This window comes from Dasypus novemcinctus, chromosome 14, assembly GCF_030445035.2.
Source record: "Dasypus novemcinctus isolate mDasNov1 chromosome 14, mDasNov1.1.hap2, whole genome shotgun sequence".
Taxonomy (NCBI): domain Eukaryota; kingdom Metazoa; phylum Chordata; class Mammalia; order Cingulata; family Dasypodidae; genus Dasypus; species Dasypus novemcinctus.
The window spans coordinates 62,357,288-62,377,825 of NC_080686.1; the positions used below are offsets into that span (position 1 = coordinate 62,357,288).

At 35.7% G+C, this 20,538-nt stretch overlaps 1 protein-coding gene across 4 annotated transcripts in view; it reads left to right on the forward strand.

The window, feature by feature from the left end:
- The window catches only part of VPS13B (vacuolar protein sorting 13 homolog B), a 1,042,333-nt gene that overhangs the window by 801,094 nt on the left and 220,701 nt on the right, over positions 1-20,538 (forward strand). For all 4 annotated transcript variants that reach the window (XM_071207936.1, XM_071207935.1, XM_058275777.1 and 1 more), the window contains one exon: positions 11,560-11,967. In XM_071207936.1, the coding sequence (XP_071064037.1) occupies positions 11,560-11,967 (408 nt within the window). The remainder of the gene's footprint in view (positions 1-11,559; positions 11,968-20,538) is intronic.

Below are 20,538 nucleotides of genomic sequence, written 5' to 3' on the forward strand. Positions count from 1 at the left end.
GAGACACAAGAAAAAGAAACATAATGAGAGACACAACAAAGCAGGGAGCAGAAGTTCCCATACCTCTTAAAGAAGACAGTGAGCTGACACAACAAGATAATGCAATAAGAGACATGGGGAGGAAATATAGAATGAGAGACACAACAGAAGCAGGGAGTAGAGGTGGCTCAAGTGGTTAGGCACCTCCCTCCCACAACAGAGGTCCCAGGATCGGCTCCCATTGCCTCCTAAAGAAACAAGATGAATAGGCACAGCAAGTGAAAAACAAGGGGTGGGGAGAAATAAATAAATAAATCTTATATAATAGTAAAAAATAGCAATCATTTAACTCCATCCATTTCTCTAATTGCTTCCTAAAATATAAGTTGCACCTGTGAATATATAGATGTTAATTGTAGCCATGGACATGGATGAGATTCCACAGGGAAAAAAAGGAAATAAAGAAAGGAGCCTATGACTTTAAAGTTCAATCAGTGTATAATGGCTAATAGAAGAAAAAAGAGTCTAGAAGGGAAACTGACAGCTAAGGAAAATTTGGAGGGTATAATTTCAAAGAAGCCAAAGAAAAAGCATGTTTCAAAAAGGAAAAGGTAATTAACAATGTCAAATAATGTTTCTAGTCCAGTAAAATGAGAAATGAAAAATATCTAATGGATTTATAGACAGTGTAACTATAACAAATTTTTTTTGTTGTTTTTTTTCCTATTGGATTGACCTGGATGGACCGTAGTCTAGAGTGCATTGCAGAGTAGAGAACAAGCAATAGGTAAAGAAATAGGAGCAGAGAGTATAAATAACTCTCCCAAGAAGTTTGGGAGGAAGAATAGACACAAGGTCTCCTGTGTAGAGGAAGAATAAGAATGAGAGAAGTATATGAAGAGGCATTTGGGATCAGAGTTTTGGGTTTTTTGCATATGTGATGAAAGAGACTTGAGTTTTTTCATGTTTAAATATCAGTAAGAATGGTCCAGTTGCGAGAAGAGTCAGAGAAACTAAAGGAGAAAAGATAAAAATGGGTTCCTGAGAAGGAACAAAGGGAATAGTCCCAATGCACATGTATGGATGAATTGTAAAAGAGAGGAGCATCTCTATTTTATACAATAAATTAAGGAAAGGAAGGAGAATTGTGGCGTTTGCAGGTAGTTTTCAGTTTGTTAGCAAGAAATCGAAGGAAATTTAATGGATATACTTTTATCCATGAAGCTAGAAGCAAGATCACCCACTGAAATTGAAGAGGGATGGGAGGAATTTGATGGTTTGGAGGCAAATGAAAGAGATTTGATTCATCTTCTAATATGACTTTTCCCTCACATACCATACTCATTCTCATCTCAGTTTCAAACATATACAAAATTAGACTGAATTGAATAATTAACCTCCCACCTAAGCAGTTGTCAACTTATGGCCAATATTGTATCTTATATTCCCCTATTCACTTCCCCATCTCTTGTGTTATTTTGAAGCAAATCCCATGCAACATATTATTTCATCTGTAATTTTTCAATATGTATCTCCAAAAAATAAGGACTTTTAAAAACATAAACATGATACCATTATCAAACCTAAAAAGAAAATAATTCCTCAAGATCATCAAATACCCAGTCAGTGTTCAAATTTCCAGTTTTCTTATAAATATCATAGTATATGTGGGTATGTAGGTGCTTCTGTATAGGTGTGTGTGTGTGTGTGTGTATATATATGTTTGTTTGTTTTAATTAGAAGCCAAATAAGATCCACTCATTGCTGTAAGTTGATATATCTTTCGTATTTCTTTTATTAATAGGTTCCCCCCTCCGTCTCTTTTTTTCCCCAACACTTGCAATTTATATATTGAAGAAACCAGATAATTTATTCTGTAGAGTTTACCATAGTTTGGATTTTGTCTGTTCCCCTGTCCTCCATATTTCCTACATTCAATTTGGTAGTTGGCTTGATCAGATTTAGGTTTATTTGTTTTTTGTTTTCTTATTTTAATCAAGACTATTTTGTAAGAGGTGTTGTGCCATCAGGAGGACTGTAATGTCTGAAAGTCTATTTTATGATGTTAGCAGCCTTTGAAGTTCCTAAATTTGCTGGAGATTGCAAAAGAGTAATATTCTAATTCTGGCACTCCTTTTTCATGTTTTAGCAGGAATTTTTCTATAAAGATTAACTCACCTGTTTTAGTTTCCTAGGATGCCCAAGCAAATACCATGAAATGGGTTGGATTAAACAAAAGGAATTTATTTGCTTACAGTTTTTTGAGGCTAAAAAGAAATCCAAATCAAGGCATCATCAAGGCCAAGCTTTCTCTTTGAAGACTAGGGCGATCTAGCTCCCAATGATTCTTGGTCCTTAGCTTGTCAAATGGCAAGGCACATGGCAGCCTCTTCTGGCTTCTCCATTCTCTTCCAGGTTTTGCTGATTTTAGCTTCTTTCTTCCTGTGGCTTTCTCTCTCTCTCTCTGAATTGCTTTCAGTTTAAAATGGACTTCAGTAATAGGATTAAGACCCATTATGATTGAGGTGGGCCACACCTTAACTGAAGTAACTTCATCAAAGTTCCTGCTTACAATGTGTTCACACCCACAGGAATCGATTAAATTTAAGAACTTGTTTTTTCTGGGGAACATATTTTTCAAACCACCACATTACCCACTTCTATTGTTTGGTTACTCAGTGGTAATGTTCACCCAAGAAAGGCAGAATAAATGCTTGATTCCTCACTTCGTTTACCCATTTTAAAAGACATCGTGGTTCTCTAGCATCTTCCAATAATGATTAAGTAGTTCTTATTCTTTGGTATTTTCTAAATTCATTATTTTGAATGATGCTCAGATTGTCTCATTATCGACAGTAGGGGCCTCTGTAAATTGGCTTCTCTATGGTTTTAATATTGTGTTCCCTTTGTCTGTAATCCTCACTCCCTTTTTCTTTGCTTACCCAAATTCTGTGCTGCCCTCAGATTTAGCCTAAGTCCCATTTCCTTTGGCAATTTTTTCATTTCAGTTCATACTGATCTCTGTCACATTTTTAAAAAAATATAAGCAACTTAGGAATACCATTTTCACTAAACGTATCTCAAAACATTTGGCTGTTTCTAAAAGTCAGCCACAATTTGGAAGAGCCAAATGACCAAAAAACACAACATAAAAAACGGAATGTGTACCTAAAACATTGCCAGAATTATTGGAGCATTGGGATGTATGTAGCCTCCTTTGGTGACTACTTAGATGGGAAGAAACTCATTTAGATTGATCCAGTTGAATACCTCCATTCTAGAAAACCAATAAAATTACCCTCTTATTAGACCTTTTACATTGTGTTTTGGGGGAGACAATGTAGTAAAAAAATGTGAACACTTGACCATAAGAATATGTGCATGAGTAATGTTGCCAGTGGTGATGACGTCCATATCCCAGTGATGAAAACTATGAACTGCTGCTGGCGATCCAGGGCGAGGACAGGTGTCACGTCCGTCTATGAGCCTCCTCACCAGCACATCAGACAACATATACCCAGTTCCACTTTACATGCTATTGCTAATTTAAGCATTCAGGTCTGCCACCACTAAGATCTTTATACTTCACATCTTACATGGAAACAAGTTGATCTCATTGTCATGGGCAGGTTTCAAGATTTCTTTCTCTGGCACCTGTGAATACTCAGTCTCCGCTATCCTCTGTCATCATGAATACCTTTATTTGAACACTGTAACAAAAATCTGAGTTTAAATCACTGAGTAAGAGAAAAAATAGACTATCACCTAGAGATTAAAAAAAACCTATTAATACGATTTATTATAATTGATCAAGTCAACTGTAGATGTTAGTTCTGCGTTTAAGTGCTTGCCTTACTAAGGTGGGGAAAATGCCATAATTCTTCTTCCTGTGCATAGCACTGACTGTGCTGCTAGCAAGTCTTGCTTGTCCAAAATAGCATTGTCTCTTGCAAATGGAACTCAAAAGGAAGAAACACTTAACAAAGAAGTTTTCTTTCATAAATGTTATGATTTGGTTATAACAAGCCATACTGAATCCATTGGGTTTTTGGTAATAGATTTCAAAATACATCATAAATGTAAGTAATATGATGACTAATGGGTCAAGCAAAGTTGGAACATTTTAAATGAGAAAATAGTTGGAACCATTTGCAGGAAACTTTTCCAGTTGATTTTTGGTCCCCCACAAGGTGTGCATTAACATAAACTTAGGGAATCACCTCTGGGGCTTGAATTCCCTCTCTGATTTCATTACAATAAGATTATTTTCCTTTCACTGTTAAGTCATCTCCTAGGGTGATGGGAAAATAAAATAAGTGTAATTTATTTGTATGTGTCTAATCTCCTTTTAACTCAATAGTCATTCCATCATTCTGTTTCCTGGTAGCTCTTCAGAAAGTTTTGAAGGGTAATTAGACTCTAATAATTGACAGGCATGGGTTTACTCAGTAACTTAAAGATACAAAATGTGTTCTGGGAATGGTGAGAAATTAGATCTGGCAGAAAAGTATATGACTCAGCTGGGAGATTCTCTATTACTGCATATTCCTAAAATCCAAACTTTGAAAATAATCCATTTATTAAAGTTCAATGAGGATTATGAAAAAATTCTAAATTCTTAGATATAAGAATCTGGTAATAATTGGAATAAAATCCACATTAACAATCTCTGACTGGTTCTTTATCCAGTTAAATCTCTAGTTCTTTTAAAACATTTTTGTATATAGCTGCCACTGTGTCTCTGTCAAATAAAACTTTTCTAGTCCATTTCCTTAATGTTTTCCTCCTAACAATGAGATTGATGTTTTTCACCAATTTTTTAAAACTATAAATACCTAAAACAAAGTGTATTGCTCAATTTTTTATTTTTGTGTTAAAAATGCCAAGATTTTCTTGTTGCATAATTCTTCCCATTTATAAAAATAATCTTCCTGTCATTATGAGACTGTGAAAATATTTGCACTGAAGGCAAATCCAGAGACACTGGGTAATAAAAATAGCAATACAAATTTGTTGAATTATCAAATGTGACAATAACTTCATGATTTTAGTTGAGAGATTCACACGTTAATGTATTTCATGCAACAATAAAGGGTGCTATTTCATTTGTTGTGTTTCTCCTGTTAGTGCTTCCTTCCTTCATCTTGGTGGATCTGGTATGGATCTGCTGTTTTAATTTAAAAGGAATAGCTGGTATTTCAGTATAGCCTCATTTCAGCTCTGCTTTTTGAGCTCTTGGTCTATAATACTGTTTGACTTCACCAAATGGGTCTGCTCCAGCTCCTTTGTTTACACCTAGAAGGGGATGTGTTTTGCAAGGAATGTGGCTCTCCCTGCAGGGGTGGTGGGGACAAGGTACTTAGTGGCCTTGGTACTGGAGGGCACCACGCACAGATGTTCTACTGTATGAAAACAAACATGCAAAACATTGGGAAAGATAAATTATTGAAACATCTTAGATATTAACCTAACTGTCTTGTGCTACACATTGCTCTAGTAGATTTTTGAACTTTCTAAAAACTTGTATCAGCTGCTGCCCAGTGAATGAAATATTGCATTTGTAATTCTAGCCTGAAAGTCATCCAAAGAATAGTTTTGATCCATACATGACAATTTTGACATGACCCCACAGGAAGGAGTCTGATAGGGATAGATCCACTGAGGTGTCCACATAAGAGGCCCTCCTCTAACAATCTGCTCATCTGAGAAAGGGTCATCCAGAAATCATCACCAGAAAAAATTAACATTAAAAACTTACAGTTCACAATTCATAAAACAAAATAAATATATAAGAAATTTAATTAAACTTTCAAATGACAGTTTTGTTTGGTTTGGTTTTCCTTGGTAATTGTGTAGCATTTATACTTCTGAAGTTATTAAAGTTTAAAACCATACTGAGATTTTGGACACAAACTGCATATAAACGAAGAAGAACCCAGATATTACTTCAGATTGTCTTATTTCTAAAATTTGTTGAGTCCTGGTTAATCATTATATATGAACTAGTGATCTGACGGAGATTCAAGACTCTTAGATGATCAAGCAAGACAAGCCACTTTAATTATATATTTGCCATCTCCATTTTGAGCTATTATACTTGTTTTGAATAAATACTGTGTGCTATGCCCTTATTTTGTTTTGGGAAATGGATCTTGTCCCCTGATTTCAAACTATTTTTTAAAAGTTATATTTGGGTGCACTAAGGTCTATAATAAATTCACAGTTGAAATTCACCAAAATTGTTAGATTTTGAATATATCTTTCTGTTTCCAGTGATCAGAATTGTACTCTAAAGAAAGGAATCTTCTTTATTTATTTTGTAATATGAGCAAAGTCATATGAAAGAATATATTCTTTCTCATGATTAACCTACCTTGGATCTTGCCAAATTGACAAGATCAACTAATGCTAGGCTCGGTTAAATTATGGTCCCAAATTTTCATGTGCCACCAACTTTGGTATTAGTAAGATGAGGGATGGTCCTATGGCCTCCCAAACATTTAGGAGTAGACCTCCATCTTTCTTACCTTCTGCAAAAGGGTCATCCAGATCTCACCATTAAAGGACTCTACATAAATGTTCCACTCTATTGTTGGAGGGGACAGGAAGAGAGGTTAAGTAAACCTGAAAAACTGACTTGGGACAGAATTGGTTAACACGTATGCCTAAAGTGGGCTTTCCCTACATAGAAGAGCCGTAGGCATATTCAAACCTTTAGCCTAATGAAATGGAATGGGAAAACTGACCTGTCAGCTATTTGACAAATAAAGTCATTGAAATAATTTATTTACTTTTTTTAGGTTTTAAATAAATATGCAGTAAAATTGACCTTATTGTGGTGTATAGTTCTATGAATTTTAATAATGAATTTGTGTACCCACTACCACAATCAGGATATAGAACAGTTCCATTGTCCAAAAAAACTCCTTCATAGTACTCTTTGGTAGTCACACTTTCCCCCAACTCTTAATCCCTAACAACCACTGTTCTCCATGATTTTAGGGCCTTTTGTTGTTGTTGTTGTTGTTGTTATTGCTTTTTGCCTTTTTGAGAATGTCATATAAATGGAATTTTACAGCATAAAACCTTTTGTGACTGACTTTTTTCACTCACATAGTGCCTTAGAAATTTATCCCATGTTTTTCATGTATCAATAGTTTGTTCTTTTTTAATTGCTGAGTTATATTCCATTATAAGGATATACCAGTTTCTTTAACAATTCATCATTGAAGGACATTTAAGTTGTTTACATTTTTGGTGATTATAAGTACAGCTGCTTTAAACATTCACATATAGATTGTATGTATATACATTTTCATTCTTCTAGTGTTAATACCTAGATATGCAATTGCTGGGTTATATAGTAAGTGTCTTCCTCATCGGCCTTTAAAAGGTCTCATATGATTAGAGCAGACCTACCCAAATAATTTCCATATCTAAAATTCAATTGACCTGGGATTTTAATTATAACCCCCAAATCCCTTTACAGTAGTACCTAGATTAGTGTTTGATTGAATAACCAGGGGACAGGAATCTTGGGGATAGGGTAGGGACATCTTTAGAATTCTGCTTATCACAAACCACATTAGAATGTTCTCGGGTATTCCAGCATGAAGTGACCAAACAGGTACTTCATACTGAGTTTGAAACTCAATGTTAAGTATTAAGGATGAAAAGATGATGATTCAGGCACTGTACTTAAAGACCTTCATAATTAATAGGAGATGTAATCTCATAAAAAATGTTTGATGGGGTATTATGGAACTCCAAAGAGGGGCACTTAGACTAGCCATAGAAAGTAATGAGCAGTGTCCTGAAAATTAGAAGTTGGCCAGACAGTGAAAGGCTACATTAGACAAAAGAAGCAACATGAAAAAAGACTTACTTGTATGTCATAGCATGGAATGGGAAAGCAGGGCCTACAAACTCTTGATATTTCTGGAGCTTTGAAGTATGAGGCAAGCAATGGCTGAAGACGAGGAAAGGGAAAGTTTTTTTTTTTCCCATTCTAAGAAATTTGGTCTTTTAATCTTTTAATTGGTCTAGATAGATATCCATTTAGGAGACTTTAAATTAGGTGGACAAGAGCAAAGGCACTGAGGAAAGAATGGGGGATCGAGTTAAACAATATTTTGGAAGTAGTATTGACAGAACTAAATGATTGAGTGGATTGAGACCAAGGAGAAAGGGATTCAAACAAAGTAAAAAAAAAAAAAATCACTTGCCAGATTTCTGATTTAAACCACTTAGTAGATTATTGTAGAGTCAACAACTGATACAGGAAATATAACAGGTCTGAGAAGAGTTAGCAGATTTTTTTTTAATGAATTTGATATGCCTTTGGGAGTTCACTATAAAGGGGCAGCAGGCTTTTGTATTCATTCATTCATCATTCTTTTTTTTTCCTTTACCTTTTCAAACATTCATTTGTACTTAGTATAGAGCAGATAGTAATTTAGGCACTCAGAGTGTTAAGATGTATTAATAGGACAGCCCCTACTGTCCAGAAGCTCACAGTTCACTAGACTATGACAAATACCTAGGCAAGTAACTAAAAAACAATATGTATAGGTGCCTAATGATGGCCAATGCACAAGATATTCATTCTGAAAGCAATGATGAGAGGCACCTCACTCAGTCTCAGATATCCAAAAAGATTTTCTGGAAGAAGGAACTTGAGAGCAAGTCTCAAAAGATGAGTTAGACAAGTAACCAGAATTATAAAACAGTTTTCCTCTGCATCACTGGAACCATAACGATATCTGAGATATGAGACAATTTCAGGATAGCAATCAGCAACTCTACCATTCCAAGGACGTTTTGCCAGTCTACTCTCAGGGAAGATGGATCTTTTAGCTTCAACAACTGGTTTAGGTGGATATTTGTGCATCTTCCTGGGTATGTGACTAAATTGTTTCTGTGGCTACAAGATGAGCACTTCTAACCCTAGTGTATTTCTTCTCATCTGAATCCAGGCAAAAGCAGGGATAGCATCAGGCTGCGATATCAAAATCTTCTTTCTGTTTTGGCTTTATTTTGTTTTTTTGTTTTGCTGTGTATAAAAGTTTTTCTCTTTTTTCATTTTGGTAATAGGTGTGTATTATTTTCTGTATAGTCACAGAATTTAGAAACTCATATATAGAAATATGTTGGCAGAACAAGTAAATGTAAGGGCCACTGAAGCATCCAATTTTCCTAAAATATTCTCCCAGTTTCTTATAGTATCTCAAATTCTACAAGTCAAAAATAATTCACTTGAACAAATGGTGCTAGTAAAACTGGATATTCACATATAAAAGAATGAAGTTTGATACCTACCTCACACTATGTACAAAAATTAAATTCAAAGTAGATCATAGACCTAAATGTAAGTGCTATAACTATAAAACTCTTAGAGGAAAACTTAGGCTTAAATCTTCATGAACTTGAGTTAGGCAGTAGTTTCTTAGACATGGCATACAAAGCACAAACCAACAAAAGAAACAATAGATAAATTTGAACTTCACAAAAATTAAAAACGTGTGCAAAAGATACCATTAAAAAAAGTGAAAAGAAAACCCATGGGATGGGAGACAATATTTACAAATAATATAACTGATAAGGGACTTGAATATAAAATGTATAAAGAATCCATACAGTTCAAGCATAAAAGACAAAAAACCGCAATTTAAAAAGTGAACCAGGGATTAGAACAGACATTTTTCCAAGAAGATGTGCAAATACCCATTAGGAACAAGAAAAGATGTAATCAAATATGACTCAGCAATTCCACTCCTGATTCTGTACCCAAGAGAACTGAAAATTTATCTTCACACAATTTTCATTTGAATGTTCAAAGCAGCATTACTCAGAATAGCCCAAAAGTGGAAACAACTCAAATGTCCATCAACTGATAAATGGTTAAACAAAATGTGGTATAGCCTACAATGGAATATTATTCATCTATAAAAAGGAATGAAGTGCTGATACATGCTACCACATGGAAGAATCTTGAAAACATGTGAAATGAAAGAAGCCAGTCACAAAATGCCACATATATGATTCCATTGATATGAAATGTCCAAAATAAGCAAATCCATAATTACAGAGGTTAGATTAGTGATTGCCAGGGGCTGAAGGGGGCTGGGTAGGGAGTGACTCCTTATTGGTACATGATTTGTTTGGTGGGGTGATGAAAATATTCTAGATTTAGATTGTGGTGATGGTTGCATAACCCTGTGAATATATTAAAAACCAATAAATTGTATGCTTAACATAGGTAAATTGTTTTGGTATGTAATTAAAAATGTTAAAAATGATAATTCCTTTATATCAGGGCTTTTTTTCTTATTAAAAAATATGAGGGGAGGGAATGTTTTAGTAGGGCATAGGGCAACACAAGTGTCTAATCCTTTCAATTGAACACCTAGCTGAAAGCAGGACTTTGAGAGAGCTGGCATCAGAGTTTTCCTAGGCCTGACGAAGAAAACATGCTGACCAAGTACACTTAGGAAAGGCACGCTTAGAAGGGATGATACCTGGAAGGAGCCTGGGTAGCCAATGAGAAGTCCAAAAGTGCTGACATCTGCGGAAGGCGAGAAGGGACCCTCCTTATGAAAGAAAGGTGTACAATTTAACCTATTTCTTAATAAATTTGCTACCTCTGGCTTCATCTGGGATTATGTCTTCTGTTACTTCCTCAGTCTCCAATTGAAAAAACACTCGTTGGGTTCAGTTAAGCACAAACATTTATTGAGCATATGATATATGGTAGGCATACTGTGCTAGGCAATGGGTTATAGAGAAGAATGGGCATGCTCTGCTTTCACCATGCTTATATTCTTATGTCTTATTAATAAAAACAGGAAAAAGAAGGTGATGCAAGGTGAAATAAGGTAAAAACAAATGATAAGACTTTTTAGGACATAAATAGAACAATATCTGTTATGTGGTATATGTTAAATGGACTATGGGTTTAAGAACTCTCAGTCCACCTAGGTTACATTGCATAAAGTATTTGAGCTTTCATCAATTCAGAATGTAGGGAAAAGGGAAGAGACTTTTCTGGTTTGTAACAGGTCACAAAGGGGAAACAAATGTTTTCTGCATATATTTGATAAGAGAATGGTAGCAGGGCTACTTAAATCAATCAGTCAGCTAAACAAACATTTATTAAACACTAGTATTTGTGAGAAGCATTGCACTAGGTGCTAAGGAAAGTTCCTTTTCTTTGGAAGAAAGAATGCCTGTTTCAGGTAAATAGCAAGCTGGAAAATCTGTTTCATTTTGCTCTGGCACAGGAAGGCAGAAGGAGGAATAGACAACCTTGATGTTCAAGTGTGACGCTTTTCCATCAGGAGCAGACTGTCACATGGAGCGGGTCAGGAACGTAGGCAGGAAAGGAGTTCAGGAAAAGTGGTCTCTCAAGTAACTACAAGGAAAAGAATTGTTAGGTGGTAAGAAAAGAAATATAACACTCCGGCATCCTAACAAGCCCACAGTATAGGTCTTGAGATACTTAAGTAGGAGCTTGACAGGGGAGTAAAGCTCATATTGAACAAGATAGCTTCAGTAATTTTCTCCTCTTTTTCAATCCTATAGCGGACATCAACTTGGATATAGCAAAGCCTTTGAAAGCTAACATGAGTTTTACCAAACTGGATCAGATAAACCGTTTTTTAAAGAAGATCAAAATGGCACATGGCTTTTCACACAGCAAAGTGACTTCAGCCCTGTCAGATAGCACACTGAATAAAGATGAGCTTCCAGCCTCCAAATGCTACCCCAGAAAGTTGTCTAAACCAGAAGTGCATGGTAATGGAGTGCAAAAGATTCCACTTCAAGAAAATATGTGGAGAGCTGTTTCCTGCTTTCAGAAAATTTCTGTCCATACTACTCAGATTGTTGTCTCCATGGAAACTGTCCCCCATCCAAATAAACCGTGCCTGTTAACATCTTTATCAAACCTTAATGGAAGCCTCAGCGTAAAAGCAGGAGAAAAAGTACCTGGTAAGTAAGTGATACAGAGACTGGGGTGGGGAGGGGAGAGTAAGCCTGTATGATATGACTTAACATCTGAAAATGTGTAATTTTGAGTGTTTGTTTCATGAAAAGTTTAAAAATTTTAAAGACATGGACCAAATTCTGATTTGTAATCTTATTTTAGGGATAATTTCATAACAGATCCTTTTAGCCTCAGTATTTTTTTAAATTAATCACTTTATTTATTATTTTATTTTATTTTATTTTGAGATATCAGGGACCAGAAATTGAACCCAGGACCTCACATGTAGGAAGCCAGCACTCAATCACTGAGCCTCATCAGCTTCCCTGAGTTGGGTCTTTCTTTCATTTGTTTTACTTGTTGTTTGTTGTTCTGTCTTTTCAGGAGGTGCCTGGTACCTCCCATGTGGGAGGCGGGCGCTCAACCACATGAGCTACACCCACTCACAAGCCTCAGTATTTTAATCCACTAAACTGTTCCTATTCACATCTTGAAGGCATATTCCTACAGATGTCTTTAAAAACTCTTAATTCCTAAATTTTATTTAAAATATTTACAGTGGAAAAATAGTATCACATTTTGTGAGTCATTAGAGCAGTGATTCTCAAAAACTGGTCTCAGGACAAGCAGCATCACCTGCAAACTTGTTAGAATTGCAAGTTCTCAGGCCCCACCCCAGACCTACTGAATCAGAAATGCTGAGCACGGAGCCCAGCAATCTGTGGTTCAACACACCTTACAGGTGATTCTGATGTGTCCTCCATTAAGTAACTGGCAATTTATTTTTAAAAGAAAACAGTGTTGTGGTAGCAGGTGTGCTACACAAAGTGTAACAGAAGCCAAAGTTCATTGTTGCAAGGATAATGTCATTGAGGGTTCTCCAGGAGCAGCACCTGGCTAGGACAAGCTGCTGCCGAGGAGCCTATGCCTCTCTCCGTGTCTTGCCTGGCTAAAAGCGGCATGGACCCTGCAAAGTGAATGAGTGATGTGCACAGAGGTAAGAAATTAACTCACAGTGACATCTGCATTTTCCTTTTCTATTACTGCAGTTTAGTTATGTGCTTTCTCATACTGAATAAAAAAGGGTGGGCAGAAAGAATTTGAGGAAGGGGAAGAGAAAGGCAAGGCACAGGTGGAAAATAACAGTTTCAATCACAAAAATGGCTACTGTAAAAAGTCCGGGGCACAATGCCAGAAATTTTACTCTGAAAATAAAAGTAGCAAAAGGGAATATTTTCCACTTTAATTTGCAGGAAAGAGTTGGGGCTGGGGCTGGGGGGAAGTAGCATAGCACAGGGGATAAAGTAATCCTTATACTATATGCAACTTAGTTGCTTACCAAAAGTAATTAAGTGACAGCTGGAGACTAACTTGGTTTTGTATAGCAGTTTGGGTACAACAATTTAAGAGATAAAGAAAAAAGGCTTATAGTTGAGAAGTATGAGTTTGAGGCCAAAAACTAGGTGATTTATTTCTCACCAAAAATATTTGTGGCCAAGCCAGCTAAGAGCACTGTAATTTTTTGTAGTCTTAAAACTTAGAAATGAAAAACGTAAGGTTCATGGAACATGAAAGACTATGAAACACTGGAGCTACAATTTCTGATTTACCCACAAATAAATTGCAATACAGGCAACACTGGGCTCATTCCCACGCCCTGTCAAGGTACCTTAATCATAGCAGGGAAAGTTTAGAACTCAACCTGAGTGAAAGCATTTAAATGCACTGTACTAAGAATTCTAGGTCCTTCTCTTTTTTTACCTCCTCTTTTTTATTTATTTGCTACTGATACTTTATTCTCTTTCAATGGTGTCTCTCCTAGGTTTATGTCATTAAAATATAATTAAAATCCTTCCCTCAGGAAGCTGTACAAGTTAGTAGACTCATTTTTTTTTTTATTTCTTTCCCCTTCCCCCCCACCCCCAGTTGTCTGCTCTGTGTGTCCATTCACTGTGTGTTCTTCTGTGACCGCTTCTGTCCTTATCAGTGGCACCGGGAATCTGTGTCTCTTTTTGTTGAGTGGTCTTACTGTGTCAGCTCTCTGTGTGTGCGGTGCCATTCTCAGGAAGGCTGCACTTTCTTTCGCACTGGGCGGCTCTCCTTCCGGGGTGCACTCCTTGCGCATGGGGCTCCCCTACGCGGGGGACACCCCTGCGTGGCAGGGCACTCCTTGCGCGCATCAGCACTGCGCATGGGCCAGCTCCACGCAGGTCAAGGAGGCCCAGGGTTTGAACCGCGGACCTCCCATGTGGTAGGCGAACACCCTATCCATTGAGCCAAGTCTGTTTCCCTCATTCTATTTTTGTAACTTGGTTTTTTCCCATTCATACTAAAAAACAAAAACTACATACCCCATACTCCTTTTATAATTATGTTCTTAAGTCTAGTTAAAATAGAAACTACAGCTTTGACTGAGGGATACCACTCTGTGTAGAGTCCAGCAAACATTCCACAATAGTTATTTATGTCACCAAATCACATCAGAATAGGAATTAGTCATTCAATAGGAAGGATTTTGTTATGAAATCAGAACAAACCACAAATCTGTTTTTTCTACACTTCTGCTTTTGTAATGGCATGCTCAAACATTTTAAGATGATGATGAAGGCAGCCAAATAAAAATAAATTATAATTAACTGAAATAAGATTGTGTAAAGTTCTTGTATTGCTTAAAGCTGATTTCTAGGAAAATTGTGATTGAAAGATAACCATGTATTTTTCAAAAAACTAATTTTTATAGGAACAAAACCTTTTAAAAATAAAATATAATTGAGGCTTTAAACATTTGTTTTATTTCATAGTTGAGTATCTTAAAGATTCGTATTTTGTAATTTGTTTAAAATATATGGAAATATATATTCAAGGGACATTTTTGATAAGTAATAAAAGTTTTCCTTGCCCACCCCTCCAAAAAAACCCTACCAGTTGTCATAATTCTTTTTTATTTTTCAAGTGATATCATTCTGTGCCCAACCAAAAAACTTTTATAGTGTATCTTTGAGCTCGATGGAGTTAATGTCATTTTTATAGTTTGAATCTAATACAGAAATACATAACTTTGTCTTTGATTTTATAGTTTATATAACTATTGTGACCATCTGCAGCAGCTGCACTTCAAATTATTTGCTGAACCAAACTGAGCACAGTGACAAAAGTAGTCATCTCAGATGTACTATTAAACAGAGAAAGAAAAAGCATTGCATTGGTACAGTATAGCCATCTGCTCTACAGATGTTATTGTATAGAATGACTTAAGATAGAATAATTGTAGAAAATTTTCATTAAAACCTCAACAATTTGCACTTGTTTATGCGAATCTACATAACTTCCCAATGAGACAACACACTTGGGGTTTCTTTGGTTCTCACTCACTTTCTCTTTGATCCTTTTTGATGTGCTGACTTTAATAAACACAGTCAAAAACACTGTGCAAAAACATCATGGAAAAAACTACAAAGGAACAATTATAGCAGCAGAAACTACTCTAATCCCTAACTTACGCAAGCTATTTTTAGTGAAATATTTTTTTTACACTCTTTATGTGACAATGTTATATAAACAGGGTAAAAAGTTCCTTTCCAGATGACTTTTAATTTAGGAACTGAAATAGATTTGTAATGCTAGAGGAATCTTATGTGCTAAGTAATATTTAGAGGGACACAATTGGGAATGTGTTGTAGGCGAAATTACTCAAAAAGCATTTTGAGTTTTCCTAATGATTTTATTTTTTATCATCTAAATTGGCATAAGCTTGTGGGAAACGTATGAGAAAAGGTAATAATAAAAGAGTGATAGGGGAAAGTTAATTTTCTTCCCAAGACATTGTTGATAGGCTTAAATAATTAGAAATCTTCTGTATTAATTTAATTTAGGTTTAATTTTTAAAACTAAATTTTTACAAATTATTTACTGAAATAGTTTAAGGAATTTGTTTTCATTGTTTTAAACAAAATGAAATAGTTAAATATTTTCTATTTTACAAAAAAAATCCACTAGTTCTCCTTAGCTTCCTGTACTATTCTATGACCTTAAAGTATGAGTGTATCAAGGGACTTGATTCCTTTTTTTTTTTTTTTGTAATTCCACTCTGCAGATGCTAGTATAGTACTAACTTGTAATAACTTAACTCTTATTTCTGCTAGAATACTTAGGTTCTCCCATGTGTCTTTGGTAAAGTGGGTTTAAAGTACTGATTTTAGTGAACATTATGCTTGTATGTTTGAAGTTAGTGTATATTGCAGAAAATCCTATGTGTTATCAACAAAATGAATCTCTTTAGAAATTATATCTTATTTTCTAAAGTATTTTAAGGTAGATAATATTTATTTTGCTACCCATTAAATCCATTTTATTCTATAGTATGTTCTTTTTAAAAACAACCCTCCCATACACACACGCGGGCGCGCGCGCAGTCTTTTTTGCAGTTTGAAGTATTTCATTTTGGAGAAACCATAAGAATGTAGCTATAAATTCTGAACTGGCAGTGTAGCACTTTCTAGAGACAGGGTGGGGAGTGAGCTGCAGACTTTAGCTCCCCTTGTCAGAGTAAATTATGGCTCTATTAGGGCTGTACTCCTTAGATTTCAGCAAGCACCAGTACACAAATCTGAGCTGTGCAATAGCTGTACTTTGGGCTGCTTTGCTCTTTCACAGGGATATATACTTAGGCAACTTCCACTTAATTAAATAAAAGTAAAACGAGATATAAACAAATTAGGTGGCACTAAGTATTGGGAAGAGCCCAAGTGAAGCCCTCTTGGCTAGCATTTTAGTTAGAACTGGGAAAAAGTTGGAAGGAACCCCTGTCCATAGGGGCTTTTTATCAAGGCAGAAAGCAGTGAGTTGAACTCCTTCTAGTCAAAGAGCTGTGGTTTAAATAACTTTCACTACTCCCCTCTGTTGTCCAGATGTACTTAACCTTGTGTACAAGAAAAAAAAAAAATGGAGAAGAAAAAATCAGAGCCACATTATTCTTCATGTATACAAATTCCTATTCTCATGTTCACTGAATTCAGGACCAATAAAATGTAAAGAACCTCCAGTTCTTTTTCATGTATTGAAAAATGTTACTGGGTCATTAATTGATAAAAAGCAGAGCTCCAGATTTTCATTCCATAGTTAACTGGATCTTCTGAGGAAATTCTCTCAAGGCATTGCCATAGCCTTTGGATGCTGCAGAGATGCAAGTTGTCCTCTGGGAAAATAAAACATTAGATTAGACATGACTACCCAAAATAATATGTAGCAATAGCCAGCCATTTACAACACCCAGAAGACCTGTGTTACTTTTAGAAAGAAATAGCATCTCTTTGCAATGACTGAACACTAGGAAATGAATTCTTTGATGGTAAAAGCCAGAGGACAAACTTGACTTTTAAGCAGCCACTGAGGATTGCAGTGGCAGTGCTGCTTGTAGACAGCTATACAAATCACTAGCAAACCTTAATGAATATTGGGTGTAGGCATCAGAGTCCTGTCATTTTTGACACTGTGCCCCAAGTACCCTAAACCCAACACTCAAGGAAAGGTGGAGACCTCATTGGATCTGTAACATCTGGGATTTTATTTGTCATTTTGGCATACCCTGCAAGCGCAAAAGAAAGAGTAAAAGGGGATTATCTTGACAATGAAATGAGTTACTGAATCTTGTGATAATGAAAAGCAGAAGAATTCTAATGCCTTTCTATAGTCCCTGAGGTGGAGGTGTGTTTATAGTTTTGCTGAAGTAAAATGTAGGCGGGCAGAACAGATGGCCTAGAGTCCGTGATACCTGACCCGCCTCGATCTCAGGACTGAGTACCACTATTAATCCTGGTCAGCTTCCCTCCTATTACTTTATAACAAGGGTCAAAGTTGCTACTGATGTACTGGCATGTCTATATTTTTACCCTTAAATTACTTGTAGGTTACAGATTTTTTTTAAGATGGTGATATTTTTCTGTGCATCCTGCTGGACTATTGTGGCATTCAAAAAAAATGGAATAGGAAATTTTGAAAATTAGATGGGAAATAAGCAGAATATGTAAAATTCTTATAATGTTCTTTCAGAATAATGCCATATATTGCTTCTCTAATATGGTGGGAAATACTGTTTATTATAAAAATAAATAAATAAATGCCTGAGATAGTATAAGTTTCCTTTCTTCCTCATCATAGAAATCGTTTGCAGTGGAGAAGTCCCAACATACAAATTTTATTCTCCTTGCCCAAATTGTTATCATAATATATGATGAGATAGAATTTTGGACCATTATAAGTAATATTAATACCACAACCTTGGAAATTATTCTTTTCATACCCTCAAAAAGAAAATAATATTTGATTATTTTAAAAAAACATTAGTAGATAATGTCATTCAGATGTGTTTATACAGTAGCATTTCCTTGTTTAACCAAATTATGATAATGCATTTTTCTATATCATTGGGATATTTAAATTTTTCTGTGATAAAGGGCTTGTGAATTTCTTAAAAGGTCCATTAGGTGATTATTGTTCTTCATGTACATTTTTTGTTTTAGTGCTGTGTGGTTACTATACCTGTTTTGAATTCCAAATGGGAAGCTTTAAAAATATACAGAATAGTAACTTCAGAAATATGGAAAATAACCACTGGGCTGAATTTCTGATAAACTAAATTTCAAGACTGCATGAAAAATAAAAATTATCTAAAAAGCAGCAAACTTAGGATATCAGAACAATCTCATATGCTGTGATGTAGTGAACATGATGTACCTGCCCAGCCTTTCATAGAGGGAGATGAGCTCATTTCAGAGAGATAACCATCTCTAACTTTTTCTTCTGATTCATCACTGACCTGAACTTCATTTGAACCTTGTTAGACAAAAAACAAGCAGAATTCCTGGCCCAAACTATAAAATATAATTAAGCCCTTTAGAAATGATGTGTAAAAGAACATTGCTGTACCCCTACTTATAACCACTACCACCACCACAACCAATAAAGTTAAATCAAGCACTGCCTGTAATGGATTAAAATAATAAATGTTCCTGGATTTCAGTGTTTGAAGTACTTGAAGGAAACAGGCTCCCAGCAGCCCGGGTAGCTGAATGCAGGAAAGACATTTATTAATGACAAGTTCAAGGATTTGGCCTGTTTAAGATCATTACTTTCTGTTTACCGTGTGTTACACATCTCTTGTATTTTTACACAGTCCACATGTGTCCACATGCAATAATGAAAAGGTTTTTTTCAACATAAGAATTGTTAATTGTGTAAATATGGTTCTCTTGGGTAGAATGAAGTCTTCATAAGACTCTGTTCCCTTCTAATGAGAAATCCAGTACAGTTATTACACTTTTCCAAATAAATCCACCTTCTAATCTTGACCCTAGCTAAATTAGTCTACACCTGCCTGTTGTTTTAGTGACCAAATTCAATCTAGAATGTTTGCTAAAAAATACTATTGGGCTCAGGTTATATTTTTAGAATTGCGTCTCATTGCTTTGGACTTTGTGTATGCTATGTATGTACTGTAGAAAAAAAATTCTTTTATTCTAGTTTTAACAATGATTTGGTAAAGAACCATCCTTTACATTTATATATGTTTGGAGAAAAATGGAAAAATTGATAAAAATTTCACATACGCACAAATTAAAATGGAGTGTTCCTTAGACAGGAAGAAAAGGGCCTTTAAAAAAACAAAACTCTAGCAATTAGCATTAAGGTATCTCATGGACACTGCAAACTGTTATTGGAAAAGAAAGTTTCCAGCCCTAGTATTTAAATACTAGAGATTTTTCTCTTGATAGCCTCTCCTCTGAACTCTTAGTAGTAGGTGAAATGCAGAAGTATTGTTCTAGCTCCCAGCTGTGGAAATGGGAAGAAAAGATTAGAAATAAATCTCTATCCCCCACTCCACTGAATTTCTGACAGTTTTACCCATGGTGACAGAAAATTGCCCCCTCATCTCCATAAACCAGTGGGCTATTTACGAGGAAAGTTTCAGGTAAGGCAAACCTGTCAGTGGTGAGTGATTGAAGTCACATCTTAGATGTTGTTTTGCTTCTTGGCTGAGCCCTTGAACCTGTTGGCCTACCATATCGAGTCCATGCAAGAGAGCTAGATCAGGAAAAAGCATTTATACACAGCCTTCTTGCCAGTTGGAAAAATGAAGTTACCAAGAATTAACTAATAATGGTAGTTTTTATGAAGCACCATGATGATGGAAGGAGCAGGCAGGCAGGCTCTGAACCCCATCCTGTCACTTAGTGGCAGTTGATTGTGGCAAAACTTACCTAACCACAGGTTATTTCCAAAATGAGAGCAGAAATGTTTACTTCACAGGACTATTGAAGGATTAAATAAGGCAAGATATGCAGAGTACGCTACACATTGCTTGGTACAGATTAGGTGCTTCATAAATTGGTCTTTTTGTATCTTCCTCCCTCTCCATCTCCCAACTCAAGTATACCAACAGGAATGCTGGGGTCATAGATCATTAAATTTTGAGCTGAAAGTTATCTTAAAAACAAGACCATCCTTTACTTTTATAAAGAATTTTTTTAGTACTTTCTTTCCATGGACTTCATGGCCCAAGCATAACTTGCATTTAGGAA